The following is an 18,305-nucleotide window of genomic DNA, read 5'->3' on the forward strand; positions in this document are numbered from 1 at the left end:
AAATCAAGGACAATCACAGACATTTTTACAATATTAGTACTATTAACTTAAAACATGTTGACAGATTCTGAGCATATGTATTAATACTTATTTTCCAGGGTTAAAAGTGGCTATTGCTCTTAATTATTGTCATTATTCATTCAAGTGTCATTCAACACCTTTCCTAGAAAGGTCACTGGCCTTAGGAGGGATTAAGAGGCTGGCCAGTTATTGTGCAAATGCTCTGACCATTGGTAGGGTTGCCACATTTTCATATGTCCAGGATGGGATATATTCGAGACACACCAGATTTTTTAGGCCAACACATACCCATGGTCAGTACAGGGTTTACAACTTTAATTATTTTCCTACATGACAGCTTATTCCTGTAGCACTTTAGTTGCTTATTCTGTTTCTTGTAAGATTTATGTATTTTACATACAGAAATAACTGTTTTAGGCAACTGTTAGATGAAATATGGTACATAGTTATTTCCTACAATGACAGGACATTTGCCAGTGTATCATTCTTGGTCAGGACACACCTACCCAAGAAGGGACTGTCCCTCACAAAGTGGGACAGGAAATACCCTGCTTACGTCAGCGCCTTAATCACCCTATATCCAACTGCCACTATGCAAATGTGTACAGTAGATTTTATCGATAATTCATGTGTGAAGCCATGCATGACAGGCAGGTGTTTGATCCCGGGTAGTAGGTTCTGCATGACCGACTGGAGGCTGAGCAGTCTCGTGAACCACTACTGCACACACATACAACTTGTGTCCAGATGTCTACAGGACTGGACATCGTGTCTTGAGAAGAAGTCTGATGTTTACACAGGATACTTATCCCATGAGGGATATCCAAAAACTGGACAAGAAAATAACTTCCCATTTTTTGTGGCTATACTAAAATATGATAGGGTTTTACATGCAAGGGATACATAGTTTGCAATGCTGACACTGCCTAGGGTGACACTGCCTACTAGATATGAGTAGTAGTCACCATGTGCAGATATGGCTGTGCCAAGCTAGTAGCCCGAGTATGGCTGGATTTGGTGGACGTTCAGCAATAGGGGGGGTTGTGTGCTGTTGAGGGGATGATGGGTATTCAATTATGCAACCAGGTGTTTTGTAGTTGGATGGCTCAGTTCCGTCCAGACCATTACGTGGGTATGTGCCAGTGACGTTTCTGTACGTGTGTATCGCACATTTTAATATTCATATGTTTGTGTGATTGTGTTCTACAGTATGGCCTGTCAGGTTGTATTGCGGATGTGTATGTTTGTTCTTTGTGTTTCTTTCTGATTCACACACTGCTCCTTCATACACCTCCAGTTCACCTATTATGCATCCAACACAGTGTCACCTTTGCGGAATATTACATTACCCGTGACCCCCACACCCATATTCCACACACTCCATCCATCCCTTCTTTGGTTGATGGCCCATGGCATGGTCAAGGGAACACATTGCATACACTACATGTCTCTGGTACCTGTATGGTTGTGATGACTACCCTGGCATTTTACACCTCCCACATGTTGTACATCATGCACTTAGGTACACGGAAATACTTATCTTTCCTGACATGGTAGGTACACCCGGGTAATACCCGTTCATCTTTGACACATCCTGCCAAGAATGGCTTGGGTCACAAATGGGCAGGTTTTGGCTGAATGCTCTAACCATTGGCAAGGTTGCCACCTTTTCATATGGACAGGATGGGACATATTCTGGACACAAATCAGATGTTACAGGACAACACATACCCATGATCAGTACAACGGATAGCACTTTTGTTTTATGCCTACATGTAAGCTTCTTGTTGTAGCAGTTTAGATGCTTCTCCTGTTTCTTTTACTTACTTATTCTATTTCTTGTAACATGTAGGTATGTTACATATGGAAATAACTATTGTATGTGATTATTACATGAGATGTAGGACATAATTATGTCATATGGTTGCAGGATATTTTACATTTATAATGCTTTTGGTATAGACACAACTGCCCAGATGGGTACCGTCCCTCACAATGTGGGACAGGTGGTAACCCTGACCATTGGCCTAGACTTAGCTATTGGTGGCATGCTAACACGATGCGTTTCACTTCCACATGGTATAACTATCAACACTGCTTAGAATACGGGCACATGGTTTTATATGTCATTTGTTAGAGGGATGGGGACTCGATATTCGACTACGTGCATTTGTGTTTGCTTTTTAATTTTGTGTTTGCAAGAACTGTCTTGCATGCTTTGCATATGTTTCAGTATCCACGGACACTGACAGGTGTGATTACTATTGCAGGCAGACTGTAATATTCATCATTTTAGGTTGCACGTAACATGCTGACATTTCCACACCTCCGTGCGGTGCTTCGACACACCCTATGCACTTGCGCTCGTTTCCTATGCACGTGGATGTGGCGGCAGTGCGCCTTTATTAATATGCATATGGTGTTACTGCACTATCTACATGCCGCACGGTCGGTGCAAGCCTAACGCCGGCCTTGCGCCAACCTTCATGAATCCCGAGGTATAGACTGACTTCTATTTCAGTTTTACTATACAAACAGCAATATAACTATATTTCTGTATGTATTTTGACATCAGGTTGGGGAATCTGTAATGCTTTTTCCTAAACTTTGACTAGTTAGAGATTTGAAATACATAGTTCATGCATGTTGTATCTCTGAACCTATTAGCACTTAATTTTTCAATATATCAAGGATCTGCCACAAATCTATAACCTCAACTTATTAAGAAATAGTTTAGAATTTGCCCACCTGTGCAAAGACAACACAAAGTGCTGCTACCATGGTCACTGTAGCAAATTCAGGAGTGCAGAATACAACACTCAGACTAAACATGAGGGAGCCAGTTCTGAGAAAGGACAAGTGTAAACTACTTTACATTCAATCTCTAACCAATCAAACAAGAGCACTTATAACATATGTTTATATTAGGCTGAGGTCTGGGAAAATGGGGGCACAAAATGGAAAAGAGAAGAAAAATAAAATATATAAGTACTGTAGATCTTATTATTTACCAAATGCATAAGCTACTGTGTTTTTTTATGGGCCAGACTTCTTTATTTACAAATACAGTGATAATGCTAAATAAATTGTATGCCTTACCACAGCACTACCTTTCTTCCTCAGTCTGACAGACCTAAAGTAAAACTAATTCTGCATGACAGTTTGAGACTAGGGTACAGAAGGATGCATCTGAGACCATAAGAATAACGATATATGAGATATAAGCAGCTCATGTTTGCAGCACAGGTATTTAAGACAAATTCTCCATATACTAACCAGTACATACATGCTGATCTGAATGTGCCTAGAGAAGAGCAAAAGATGAAGAAAACAATCTGTCCAGGGGTGTCCAGGTTATCCCTGACTTGAATAGACTCCTCTAAATTGGTGGTACTCTGTCATGAAAATAGGCTCCACTCTGGCACAAACTGAACACAGGGTGGCCATTCAGACATTCCAGTTACACCCCCCCCCCTGTCTTCAGTCAGAATGCAGGTTGCTCTCTAACATGAAGTGTATACCTGATGGCTACACAGATATTCCAGTTAACTTCTCCTCAACTTCAGTCAGAGTTGGAAGTCAGCCTGAAAACTTTTCTGATAAACATCCCAGTGTCTTTTGCAGGCAAAGGTCTCAACATCTCTTGTACACCTCCTGGCCACTTAGATACCAGTGTTCTTTTCTTCCTACTGGATGTCTTTTACTGCCCCTTTAAGATTTTATCCAAGCACAGTGTATATCTGACATCACCAGAACTAAGAGAGAGCAATTACAACCTTTAAGTCTGGTCTGAATCAGACATATTAAAAATGCGAAAACAAACCACTATTGTTTGTTTTTTTTTCTGTCTTGTTAATTTCTTGGGCTTCACTTGTACTCAAGGTCAAAATTACCCTGGCTTGCCCACCTTTAGTTGGTATAGGACAAGCATAGGATAAACTTTTATAGTTAGGGTTACATTTAAATAAAAAGAAAAGAAAAGTAAGAGATGGGGCAGAAAGCTGTCAGGAAATCTTTTTTGAGACAGAAAAATGATATGAATTTATAGAGATAATGCAAAAAAAAAAATACAGGCAAAATTCAGATGTGGAAGTAATTCATATAACAAATAAGAAGAAGGTGTAAACAAAGAGGTTCTTTTGGGTTTATTTGATTACATAGGGAGTGCTTGTGAGCCACCTCAGGTGTATAGAGGGAAAAAGCCTTGACTACAGCCAAGTCAACCCCGGTTCCCTTAATGGTTCGGGTAATTGAAGTAGTAGGGAGGGATGGGCATTCCCATCCTAGGAAAGAGGGCAGTCCCATGGGCAATTCCAATATCTGACCCATGGTGAAGGCTGGGGATGTGATGTGAGAAGGTGTGTCAAGAATAAAGGAATGGAAGAACAGCTTCGACTGGACTTCTGTGGAGCAATGTTAGCAAGCCCTGATTGAACATCTGCCCTATAGGGCACTCTGTTGACCATAGGGGAGGTAGGGGGGTAGGGGAAATAGAGGGTAGATCATAAGATATAATCCCTTGGCAGAAGGTGATGGCTAAGATCCCCTAGAAGCTTTTAGATTCTCCACCGGTTCCAGCTTACACTGGAATAACTCCAGAGGGAAAAGAGAAGATGGTAGACTTGGTGATGGACATGGGGCACTTGTTAGAAAGGCCATAGGATGAAGAAGAGCATTCAAAAAAAACCCCTAAAAAGTAAACATATACAGTGTTTATCCACTATGGGAACATTTAGACATGGAACAAATGGGACTTTTAAAAAGGTACTCTAGGGAAATATACTGAATCTGATAAAAAAGAGAGATGTAATATAGAGAATAAAAAGAAGGGCAGATAAACATCTGCAGTCCAGTAGTGCACTTACTTAGTTTCTTTACTGTCATTTAAGGGAATAAAGTTTATGCAAGAGGGGAAAGGGTTTATTGGACAGTTTTAAGAACAAAATTTTGGAGGATTTTTTAGAAGTGCTTGACATTGGACATAAGAAAGTCTATGAAAAGGGTCACTGTTTAAAAAGGATAACTGTGATATGGATTAACATTTGAAATAAGAAACTAGTCAGTAGGAGAAGAAGAAGATAAAAAATAATTAAAAAGTATTAATTAGTATCAGGCTGTAGTAATTATACACAGGAGAACCATAACTTGATTTTGAGCTAGGAAGGGGGAGCACTATTAAAAGAATGGGATGGAATTGGGATTTGTTTGGTAGATGTCACATGGCAAACATCAGAAAAAGCAGAAATATGATTCAAGTGTTAAAGGAAACAATGTATTTGGTAAGGGTCCCTATTATATCTTCGAAGATGCAAACCTTCAAATGTGTCTTAATCGAACTTAAAAGAATGAAAATTTAAATCAGTGAAATGGCATATAAGCAATTTATTTCCCTGTGAAAGAAATTGCTTGGCCCAATAAAAAAAAAAATCACTAAAAACGAAACAAAGTGGGGAGCTTCGGCTCCCACACCCTCCAATGTGGGGGCTGTGCTCCCCACACACCCCCTAACTAAATATAAAAACTCTGAGATCGCACTACAGTGGGGAAAATGGCAAAGTAATGGAGGCAGCCCTTATATGCCCTTTCACTGTTTTAAATTTTTGTTCTTTTAAGTTCGATAAAGATGCATTCGAAAGTTTGCATCTTCAAAGATATAATAGGGAACCTTTGGTAAAAGGGTATGGAGAGGAAGAAAATCTGGGCCATGTTTTTGCTTTGTATAAGAATAAAGGAGTAAAATTGTTTTGGAAAATGATAAAACCTAAATGTAATTGCAAATAATTTGAAAATATCAATAATGGCTATATTAAATTTAGAAAATTAATATTATGAAAAAATGCTAGAGTAACGTTTTTATATAGAATAATCAGAATATTAAATTCAATGCCTTTGGATAATATGAATAGGAGGGCAAGTAAAAGTGAGACAATAGCAAAAGAGTACAACACATTAAATGAGGCTTATTATTACAGGAAAGAGGCTGTGGGTAATGTTCTATTTACTGTCTTTTTTAATTCATAGGCTAGTACTAAGCTAACTGCCCTTGCGAGCCATTTTAAGCCTAGCCAGTTATCCCCTGGGAGATTCAAACCCTGTATCTTGTGCTTGGAAGGCAAATACCTTAACCATTAGGCCACCCTCCTAATTGTGGAGAAAAGAGTTAGAAAATAAATATAATAAGTACTTATATATTTATTATGCATTGTAGTATTCTGTTTTTTTTTTTATGGGAGCATATGTGGGATTCAGAGAGATTTTCTCCAGCTTTTCTAATTTGCTAACTCACATGAGTGAATTAGTACAATGAAAAGAATTTCCAATTCAGAGAAAAGGTTAAGAGGTAATGAGGAATACCTTATTAGGGGCTAATTACCATGCATCTGAATTCAACACTTTGCTGTTAGACCTGACCATGTTATTGTTCTCCCTCTCATCCCATTCTTTGTGGTATGATAGGCATTCCCAACATACACACACACACACACACACACACACACACACACACACACACACACACACACACACACACACACACACACACACACACACGCACACACACACACACACACACACACACACACACACACACACACACACACACACACACACACACACACACACACACTTCCATTTATCTGCATTCATGTCCCTACAGGCACCGACATACAAATCCACACAGACAGACAGGCACACACACAAACGCCTTCACTGTAATTACCTATACTGGTAGTACAAGCTATGACCAGTTCCGTAAGAATGAATGAGTGTACACTATCAAAGATGGTGTACACTTTTCTTACCTGCAATAAATAAGTAAATAAATAACTTGGTAATTCTGATGAATTAGTTTGGAGTATCCACTATTTGGCTGATTAGCATTAGCCACTCCAATGAAGTCCTGCATTAGCATGCAGCTTCTTCATTGAGATTTCTATCTGTGTTATGGGCACAATCATAAAAAACTATGGTAAGAAGGATGATCTCTGGGTTGGAAAGTCATACTGTAATGCAGAACCCAAATTTGTTTCACATCTCATGAGTGCATTACCCACTTATGATGCACTGCTATGACACTATTAAAATATTAAATGAAGTATTTGTTGTGGAGAATAGAACCAACAACCTTCTGACTCACTTGGTATCAAAGTGTAATATGTTTAGTGCCACAGACACTGGCCAAAGTAGATATATTTTGACAGAAATTACAGATACATATGTTATGAGAGTTACATGAATGGACTTCTAGAATACTTTGAGTTTGCTGAAAGTTTGTTTGTAATCTGTATTCTTCAAAAGTAATAACATTTGAACTATGTGATTGCTGTTTAGTAGACTGAAATTTCCAATTTGAATCTAGGGCAATTGTGGTTCTTGCTGGGCATTCAGTGCTACTGGAGCTCTGGAAGGGCAGCTTTCCAAGAAAACTGGCATGCTGGTGTCACTAAGTGAGCAGAACCTCATAGACTGTTCATGGCCTCAGGGGAACCAGGGCTGCAATGGAGGTTCAATGGCTCACGCTTTCCAGTATGTCCATATTAATCATGGTATTAACTCTGAATCCAACTACCCATACACTGGTACGGTATGTATATAAAATAATTTTGCTTTTATAACTGTATATCATGCCCTCTAACACAACTTTTGACTTATTAGTGCTTTTTAAGGGCAGCTTTTGCACTTATTTTTTTGTCACACACTTGGTACCCATTTGAAAAGCTGACTACACCTTTGAAGTGAAGAAATGTGAAGAGCTGGGCAGTCTGTCCATTTTCCTTTATATGGCCTTAAAATTACTTTAGCGAGTGATTTGTAATAAGATAGGTGCATGAAGGTGTTAGTGGTGAAATGCAATGTTTTTCTTTTATTGCATGATCTCGATAAGTTCATTTTTTTATTTTTGTCATTATTTGTGCCTTTCCATTAACTGCCAAAGTGGTATAACACCCCCAGAAAGGGTATCTGCTTTTTTTTAAATTTCTCCAAGTCTTTTGGGTTTCTTATACCATGACAGGAATGGACCTCATTCCTAAGTCAAACTATGATTAAAGTTCATAAAATTAGTATTTTTTCAATCTTTGATGTCAGCCAGTAGTGCTCTGTGCAGCACTCGCAGTATGCCCAGTAATGACTTCTGCAGTTTGTATGGAGTTACATGTATTGGTAACATATCCTAATACGATTGTAAATTCTTTTTTATAAGACCCGTTGCTCCTACTACTGTTGGAACTGTCTGGGTACCTTTCTTCCACATTGCTCTCATTTTTGCCTGCGGATCCTGATATTTTATGACTTTGTGTCTCTCTGTACATAAGACACTGTAGTCACTGGGTGTGGCAATTTCAATGATCAATGCTGCTTTTGTCTTTTTTTCCTGAACAACTATATCTGGTTTTCTAGCATCTATCTTTTGGACTGTTGGTAATGGGTGATCCCATGTGATATACACTTCATCATTTTCTATGATGCTTTGTGACTCATGTTTCCAGTGTTTTTCAGCCACTTCAATACCATAATGTTTGCACAATCCCCAGTGCAACAGTCTCACCACATTATTATGCCTTTCAGTATACAGTCCTTCTGCAATTAGCGTGCCACAACAAGCAACAAGGTGTGTGACTGTTTCCAATTCAGTTTTACAAAACCTACATTTGTCTGTTTCTCCCACATGTTCAATGGACTTTGTAAACCAGCATGTACATAGCCCACTATATTGGTCTAAGTACTAGATAGCCTGTCTACCACAAGATGAGTGGTTTCTGGCCCAGAAATTGTAGTTTATTGGCCGTTTGGGCAGTTTTCCATATCTTTTAACTTTCTGGTTTAAAAGACTGTGTCTGTGCACATTTCCTGTAACTAGTCTAGTCCAGATACAGATTTTCTGTATGCAGGTCTGTTTGTAAGCTTCTGAGTGGTGCCAAAGTCTGCTCTTCAATTTTTTTCTTAGATCTGCTTGTTCTCTCCTCTCCTGCACGTTTACTAGCTTATTAATCTAGCACTTTACCAGACTTCTTGTAGCAATTATTGCAGCGCACAAAGTGCTACGAGCACTAAATGTTCTACAAGGAAACAGCTCCAGTACTTATTATTAAAGCCCACCCCTCCAGGCATATCTAAAGGTCAGTTCCCTGTGCTTTCTCTTATTAACTTGGTGAACTTGGGCATCCTAAGGCAATGTAGCAACTGCCTCATGTACACTGACAACCCTTTCCTCTTACCTCCTAACACTCAAACTTGTGAGAGATGCATTTATATATCCAGATTGGAAGCCACAGACTCTCCAGTCAAGACCAGAATAGCTGGACAAGAGGAGAAGGTCAACACTTGCACCACACCACATGGAACACATAGCCCTCCAGAACACACACCAGCACTGCCTTTACATAAAAACACAAACCACACAACTACCTTCTCAGAGGCTGTCAATAAAAATCTACCTAAACAGCAGAGACTTACAAGGCAGAAACACACTCAACCACCACAACACAACACTATTCAAGAGACACATAACTCTCCTAAACAGTGTGCCACTCAACCAAACCCCTAAGGCAAAACAGCATGCCCAGCACACTAGTCATAGGTGACTCGATAGTGAGGCACACGGATGTCCCACTCACTATGTTGAATAAGGAGAAAGTAACAGTCAGCTGCCTGTCAGGTACCAGGATCCACCACATAACACACACACTCAGGTTCCCAGACAGCAGGTACGAATATAACTCTGTCATTGTACATGCAGGTGTGAATGATCTGAGACATACCTCCTTGGACTACATGAAAAGAGACATGGAGGAGATCTCGGATTATGTAGCCCAGGGGAGTATGACCCTAGCCCTGACCCTAGCATCCTACCATCACCCAGAATTATACCACAGTACAAGCAGAAAATGATTGATTTCAAAAATTGGCTATGTTTCTTGTGTCATTCTAAGGGGATCCAGTACCTGTCTGCCTGGGATGACATGACTGACAGACCTTAATGCTTTGCCAGAGATGGCCTGCATCTGTCACCCCTGGGCTTCCAAATACTGGCCAAGGATCTTGCCACCCCTATAGTGCCTTTTTTAGGCAGTGTTCCAAAGACCAAATTACCACCATAACAGTTACAAACAAATTAATTCTGAGGGTCATGCTGTTCAATGCTAGAAGTCTAAATCTCAAAATGCACTCATTCTAAGCACTTCTTACAATGGAGAACATCAACATTTGTGTTGTAACAGAGACCTGGTTTAAAGCAGCAGAAAGCACCCCTGCACTACCAGGATGTAACTCATTCCACACATTTTGGCCCCAGAACTTGGACCGAAGCTCCAAAGGCGGTGGTGTTTCTATATTCATAAAGACTGGTAGCCTAACATAGCGCATCAGAGATACTTCAGGTGCAGCTAATATTGCGTAAGACAGCGATTCAAGTCATAGCCCTGCTATAGGTCCCCGACCATGTCCCAAGTCTCACACTCCACATTCCTAAGCATCCTGGAGAATATTAGGGTCCAATCAAACACTCTCATACTGGGCAACTTCAACTATCCGTCTATTAACTGGAAAAACTACTTGTGTACCAATACACTTGCCCAATGTTTCCTGGAATTTATTAATTCCAATGCTCTGGACCAGCTCGTTCTTACCATAACTAGAGGTAACAACATCCTTGACCTGGTCATTACTAACATGGGCAACCATTGCTCTACAACAGTAGTCAACTCCTCTCTGGTAAGATCCGACCACAAACTAATCAATTTGGAAATATACCCTCCCCAAAGGTAATCACCATGAAAAACATCTCCAAAGCTAACTTTGGAATCCTAAAAAAAGAGGTGGCTAACTTCACAGCACCCATGCAAATGGAGAATAGTTGCATGACCACCGAATCATACACCAATGCACTGTACGAACACATACACAAATGCATGGATCTCAGCATACCCAATAGAACCAAGACCCTTTCATCCAAAAAAAGGAAGCCAATCTAGTGATCCCCTGCCATAAACAAACTCTACAACAGAAGGAGGAAACTGATGCAGAATAAGATGAGTCCCAAGAGTGGAAAAACTCCCTTATCATCCTCAACAAAAAGTTGAGATCCCTCATCAAATCCTTTAAAGCTAGCTATGAAAACAGGATTGCAGCAGATAGTAAAGAGAACTACAAGACATTCTATAGTCATGTAAAGAATCTCCACGGCAATACCCAGATTTGCTCTGAGCTACTGCACAATGGTAGCTCCTATAGTGAGCCAACAGATATTGCCAATATACTGGCCAACAGATTCAGTACCAACTTTACCCCTCTCTCCCTCACAAAGGACCAATTACAATGCCAGTAGGTTGCCAGGCACCCAGTATTACTGCTGTACAGGTTAAAACAGCACTGTCCAAGGCCAAGAATACAGCTTCTATGGGACCTGACATTATCCCTGGCTGTGTTCTACATGAACTACAAAGTGAACTCACACCTCACCTGTGTGCCCTGTTCAATCACAGCCTCATCTCAGGTTTTGTCCCTACTGAATGGCACATTGCTACAGTCATCCATCTCCACAAAGGAGGAGCAATTACAGACCCTCGGAACTATCGCCCCATTAGCCTGAGGAGTCTGATATGCAAAGCTATGGAACGCATCGTCATGGACCTAATAAACAAGGATATAGGGAATCTTCAAACTCTGGATCTCACACAGTTTGGTTTTATGAAGGTTAGATCATGGCTTCTCAACCTGGTCAACTTCTTTGAGTCAGTCACCAGAGCTGTGGATGAAGGCAAGTTGGTTCATACAGCCTACCTTGATCTAGCCAAGGTCTTTGACACCATTCCCCCACTCAGGAATCATAGAAAAACTCACTAAGTTAGGCATCAACACCTATATCACTAGGAGGGTTGCAAACTGGCTCACAGGTAGAACTCATAGTGTGAAAGTAGCTGACTCTAAGTCAGACTGCCGACCTGTCACAAGTGGGATGGTTCAGTTCTGGGTCCTCTCCTGTTTGGTATCTACTTCTCTGAAGCCCAGGCCAACACGAAGGGACTCTGGCTGACAAAGTTCACAGACAATTGTAAGTTGGGAGCTATTATTAACTCCCCAAGTGATGCTGACATCCTACAGAAAGACCTCACTGAGACCAATGACTGGTGTCAGAACCATGGCCTTAAGCTCAATGCCAAAAAATGTGTCATCATCCCTTTTGGGAAAAACCCAGTTCCCATGAATTACCACATCAATGGTAGTCCACTGAACACAGAAGGTGTTATAAGAGATCTGGGAACACAGGTTGACAGCAACCTCTCTTTTGGCCACCGCATTGCCACTGTGGTCAGAAAGTCCTTCTATGTGGCACATCTCATTACTAAGGGTTTTGCATCCAGGAAGAAAGAGGTCATTGTTTCCCTCTGCTCTTCCCTCATTAGACCAGTCATCGAATACAATGCCCCATTTGGCATGTACTTCACTAGACATCTGCAACAATTGGAGAGGCTGCAAAAGTACCTCACAAAGAGGATCCTAGGTCTTAAACACTTGTCCTATATGGACAGACTCAAAAAACTCCAACTATTCTTTGTCTCATATCGCATACTTAGAAGCAATCTCTGCTTGACTTACAAAGCCATATCTGACCCAGCTCTGTTAGAAATGCTACATCTAAAGAAACCCCAATGCCTCCACACCACATGCTCCAGAGACCTCTACCTCATTACTGCAATCAACAGAACATGCTGGAGGGACAGGTTCATAACCCAGAGACTGCCCATGCTATGGAATAGATGTCTCATACATGTCAAACAGAGCACCTCACTATTCCTCTTCAAGATAAATCTTGATGAGTGGATGGGAATAGAAAATTCACCCTGGGGATCACTCCAGTGGCTCTACTAGACAGAGGCACTGGGAACTAAGGTCAGGTGGCATGATGCCAGGGTCATCCTATAGGCTGGGCTTTTAAAGGCTCCAGGGCCATTAGCCTAGTATACACCTATGAACCTATGAACCTATAACCTTTCATTTCTTGGTTTGAATTTGCCTCTCCATAACCATTCCTGCGTTCATTCCTGATCAACATGAGGTTCTTCCAGAAGTTTTCTATACTTGCAACTATATTTGTTTTTTTTTCTACATTTCTTGCCTTCTCATCTGGTCCTTCACCTTATATTCTTTCTTTTGTTTTTTGGCACATTTGGTTGCTGCCTGGTTTTTATCTACTTCTTGTTTGATTTCCATTCCTGCTTGATGTCGATATGCTTCTGCTAAATTAAGCAGAGAAGTCATCTTAGATTTATTCTCCTCGTGTTTTAAAACTTTCACTATATTTGGATCTTGTGAAGTCAGTAGATATGTGTGGAGTCCCACGATTGCAGATCTATACATGTAATCAATTTCAAGGAGATGCATCCCTCCTTCGGAACGGGGAATATATAATCTTGGTATACACTGATTTTTATAAATCATTTGGTGAGCATGAAGCATCCTTCTTGTTTTAATATCTAATCTATTCAACACTTTTTGAGGCCAGACAATCACTCCAAAACTGTAAGTTAGGACAGGAAGAGCAAATTGATTTATAGCTTGGATCTTTTTCCTAGATGTCAGTGCTGTTCTCAGGATTAATTTAATTCTTCTGAAGCATACCCTGCTGAGTTTTATTTGCATTTGTTCATGTTGTATTGCTGATCCTTCAATTCCCAAGTATTTATACACTAAACATTTATCCCTCTTGCTCAAGTTCTTTTATATCATATTCTTGTCCCAAACAAATGTTTTCCTGGTACTGCAGTTTTCCTGCTTTTAAGGTTGCTTTTGCACATTTATCAAGACCAAATGACATTCTAATATCATCTGAAAAAGTTTTGACAACCTACAGCTGTGTGTTCAGTTCCTCATCTGATGAGCTATACAGTTTTAAATCATTGACAAAGAGAAGATGAGAAGTAATTAGACTTTGTTGTTTTCTAGGAGCCAAATTATAGCCATGGGTAAGCTATAGGGTATCAGTATGGTTTGAATGATATATTTTGAGATACTGCAGTTAAGTAGAAACATAACTTGTCTTACTTTTTTGTATTAAAAAAATAGAGGTAGCAGAGGATATGTTTTCAGTCTATAGGAAACTGTATTCTATTGGATTATACTGTTGAATGTTTTATTAATTTGCTTCACCGATTCCTCTTTTCCCAACAAGGCCTCTAAATCCACATTCTTTGAAATAGTCTTGAGGGTTTCATAAAGACTTAACCACTAAAAGCAAATATGTTGAGTAAAATGCAGCTTTGAGGCATTATATCAGACTGTTTTTTATTAAACATCCACAATTGTCATATTTTGAATGGTCTTCTATGCTTGTTTTATTAACTTGCTTTATCTCATCTGCCTTTTTAGGATGGAAATCCTTGCCAGTACAATGCTCAGTACAATGCTGGAACATGTACTGGCTATAGTTTAATTGAAAGTGGAAATGAAAATGCTGTGAAGGCTGCTGTTGCATCCATTGGACCAATCTCTGCAGCTATGAATGCAGGCTTGGAGACCTTCCAGTTTTACAGATCAGGCAAGTGTTTTGAATGCGAGGTGCAAATCTCTGAAAAAAGGTACAGCTTTCATTTGGGTAACCCAAAATTGAAAGGGATCATCTAATAAAGTAAGTTTTAATACTTTCCTTAAACAACCAGCAGCTACAGTATTGCTTTTTCTTAGGTGGTTAAAAGGTGCTTTTATCTTAACTATTCATCATTTTTACCATTACATAGTCATGAGAAAGATGTTTAGATGTTACATTAGCTAAGTCCTTGAAAGAGCAATGGCTCAGCAGGGGATTAGGTGCATGAAAGTACATTGGATATAAAAAGTGTACATACCCCTGTTACAATGCCAGTTTTTTTTTATATAAAAAAATGAAACCACAATAAATCATTATAAAACTTTTTCTGCCTTTAATATGAGCTATAACCTATATAATTCAATTGAAAAACAAACAAATCTGTTAAGGTAAAAAATATAAAAAATAAAAAATGTACAATCCACTGGTTGCATAAATGTGCACACCGTTAAACTGATATTTTGTTGTGTGCACACCCTTAAACTAATACTTTGTTGAAGCACCCTTTTGATTTAATTACAGCATTCAGTCTTCTTAAGTACACACCTGCCATCAATTAAAGAGACTCTGATTAACCCCAAATAAAGTTCAGCTGTCCTAATAGGATTTTCCTGACATTTACTCAGTTACTTGCTACAGCAAAAGCCATAGTTCGCAGAGAGTTTACAAAGCATCAAAGCGTTCTCATTGTTAAAATGTATTAGTCAGGAAAAGGGTACAAAACATTTCCTCAGCATTGGATATACCATTGAACACAGTGAAGACAGTCATCAAAAAGAAAAGAAAATATGGGACAACAGTGACATTGCAAAGAACTGGACGTCCCTCCAAAATTGATGAAAAGACAAGATGAAAACTGGTCAGGGAGGCTGCCAGGAGACCTACAGCAACACTGAAGGAGCTGCAGGAATTTCTGGCAAGTACTGGTTGTGTACTACATGTGACAACAATCTCCCGTATTCTACATATGTCTGGACTATGGGGTAGGGTTGTAAGACAGAAGCCTTTTCTTATACAGAAAAACATCCAAGCCCAGTTAAAATTTGCAAATCAATATATTAAGGCTCTCAAAAACATGTGGGAAAATGTGTTATGGTCTGTTGAGAGCAAGGTTGAACTTTTTGGCCACAATTCCAAGAGGTACATTTGGCACAAAAACAACACTTTGCATCAGCAAAAGAACACCATCCCCATGGTGAAGCATGGTGGTGGCAGTATCATGCTTTGGGGTTGCTTTTCTTCAGCTGGAACTGGGGCTTTAGTCAAGGTGGAAGGAATTATGAACAGTTCCAAATACCAGTCACTTTTGTCCCCAAACCTTCAGGTATCTGCTAGAGTGCTGAAGATAAAGAGGAATTTCACCTTTCAACATGGCAATGACCCCAAGCATACATCTAAATCAACAAAAGAATGGCTTCACCAGAAGAAAATTAAAGTTTTGGAATGGCCCAGTCAGAGCCCAGACCTAAATCCAATGGGAAAATATGTGGGAGGACCTGAAGAGGGCTGTACATAAGATATGCCCTCGCAATCTGACAGATTTGTAGCGCTTTTGCAAGAAAGAGTGGGCAAATATTGCCAAGTCAGGATGTGCCATGCTGATACACTCCTACCCAAGAAGACTGAATGCTGTAATTAAATCAAAAGGCGATTCAACAAAGTATTAGTTTAAGGGTGTGCACACACAACAAAGTATTAGTTTAATGGTGTGCACACTTATGCAACCAGTGTATTGTATGTTTTTTATTTTTCATATTTTCCCCCTAACAGATTTGTTTGTTTGTTTTTCAATTGAATTGTACAGGTTATAGGTCACATTAAAGGTGGGAAAAGTTTTGAAATGATTTATTGTGGTCTCATTTTTTATATCACAAAAGCCTGGCATTTTAACGTGGGTGTATATGCTTTTTTACATCCACTGTATGTGTGAGGCTTTTAATGGAATATGGAGTTTCAGGCTTAACATTCGGTGTTAATACTGATATCCATCCCATTTTGTGTTCTCCATTCTTGTGTGTGTGTGTGTGTGTGTGTGTGTGTGTGTGTGTGTGTGTGTGTGTGTGTGTGTGTGTGTGTGTGTGTGTGTGTGTGTGTGTGTGTGTGTGTGTGTGTGTGTGTGTTTGTGTGTGTGTTTGTGTGTGTTTTTGTGTACGTGTGTGTGCTGTCCAGTCCACACGGAGGCTTCTACTCTCCCCTGCCTATGTGCTCTCTGACTTTAGAAGCTTCTCCCGACGGGTTAAACACTTTGTGGTCATCCTCTGCCCAACAGACTTGCCCAGCAAAATACCTTGTTAAAGAGTTATAAATCTGCTTAAGTTGCCTGCCTGAAGCAGCTCCAAAAACAAACTAAAAAGCATAGCTTTCTAAACTGTAGGTGTTCCTTCAATTGCAATTTATCCACACTTCAAATCTGTTTTTAAAACTATCTGCGTTTAAAAAAGTAAACTGCTCCTTATTTAAAGTATTACTACAGGACAGATGAGCATACACACAGGTTAGTTTTTCTGGCTGTAGTAACTTACTTTGGCCACCAGGAGGCAACACAATACCAGCGGTCTACCACATTCCTTACTGTTTTGACTAATAGTACCAATAGCTTTTAGTTTAATGTCTTAACTCTCAAAAGTTCCAGTAAATGTAAGTTTAATGTTGCCATCCACACTTTAGAGTATTTTTAACCCCTAGTACATCTTCTGTTCCCTTTGTCTCCTGTTCTTAAATTTATATCTGCAACATTTGCATCTCTGGTTTGCACTCATTCCCTCTTCAGCTCTGATTTTTACAGTTGCTTCATTTCTAATTGTTTCAGTGCTGTTTCACACTGCTGACCTGACCCTACCAGTACTGGTTCCAACCAGCAAGGCCACTGTGACATCCATCTCTAGTCTCTATTCCCACCACTCCCACAGTTTATTTCACTTTCTTTTCTTTCCACCCCCTCCCCCAGACTCTTTAACTTTGCCTTCCTTCCTGTGGTGCCATCTTTTATCTCTCTGAACCACTATAATCCTTTCCCTATACCACTGCTAGAAAATCCCTTACCCCATTGCATCCTTTTGTCTGAACTTACCTTACACTCCACTGATTGTTTTTCACTTTTGACCTTGATTCTTCCTTCCATTGGCTCTACCCGGTCTGTTTGCCTTACGGGCTCACTTCGCTCCCCTACCCTACCCCCAAATCCCACCCACCCCCAATATCCCTACACTTATACTTAGCTAGCCACTCCCACCACGTCCACCATCCAATCCAAACTACCATTCATATCCCCAAAATCTCCTCCCACAGTTCACCCATTACAGTAAGCCTACCCTTCAGAGTTTACTGCCAAATACAACTTATCCTGATAAACTTGTTGTTGTGTCTTTTGGCTTTTCCTGGTTAGGGGTTGCCACAGCGGAACTCTTGTCTGCTAATGATTGGCAGAAGATTTTTATGTGCCGAGTTGCCAGCCCTGACACACAACCTTCAACAAAGGTACCCCTATTCACGCATGTCTCCACACAGAAGATGCTTTAGCTGAGACTCGAATGGACAACGTCTTGCTGTGAGGCGACAACGCTACCGCAGCACCAGCACCGCAGTCTTATCCTGATAAATTACTAAACAATTAACCTAAACCATAATCTCTTACCCAAACTAACTTCACAACTTAACTCACCCCTTACTTCTACTCTAATAACCAACATCTTGACCCTCAAAT

General features: G+C 40.0%; 1 protein-coding gene across 3 annotated transcripts in view; it reads left to right on the forward strand.

The window, feature by feature from the left end:
• LOC122795919 (procathepsin L-like) overlaps positions 1-18,305 on the forward strand; it is a 449,353-nt gene that overhangs the window by 274,177 nt on the left and 156,871 nt on the right. For 2 of the 3 annotated variants that reach the window (XM_044064400.1, XM_044064401.1), the window contains exons 5-6: positions 7,379-7,603; positions 14,386-14,554. In XM_044064400.1, the coding sequence (XP_043920335.1) occupies positions 7,379-7,603; positions 14,386-14,554 (394 nt within the window). The remainder of the gene's footprint in view (positions 1-7,378; positions 7,604-14,385; positions 14,555-18,305) is intronic. The other variant, XM_044064402.1, reaches the window with a different exon arrangement.

The sequence above is a fragment of the Protopterus annectens genome, chromosome 2.part2 (genome assembly GCF_019279795.1).
Source record: "Protopterus annectens isolate FY-2018-M chromosome 2.part2, PAN1.0, whole genome shotgun sequence".
NCBI lineage: Eukaryota > Metazoa > Chordata > Ceratodontiformes > Protopteridae > Protopterus > Protopterus annectens.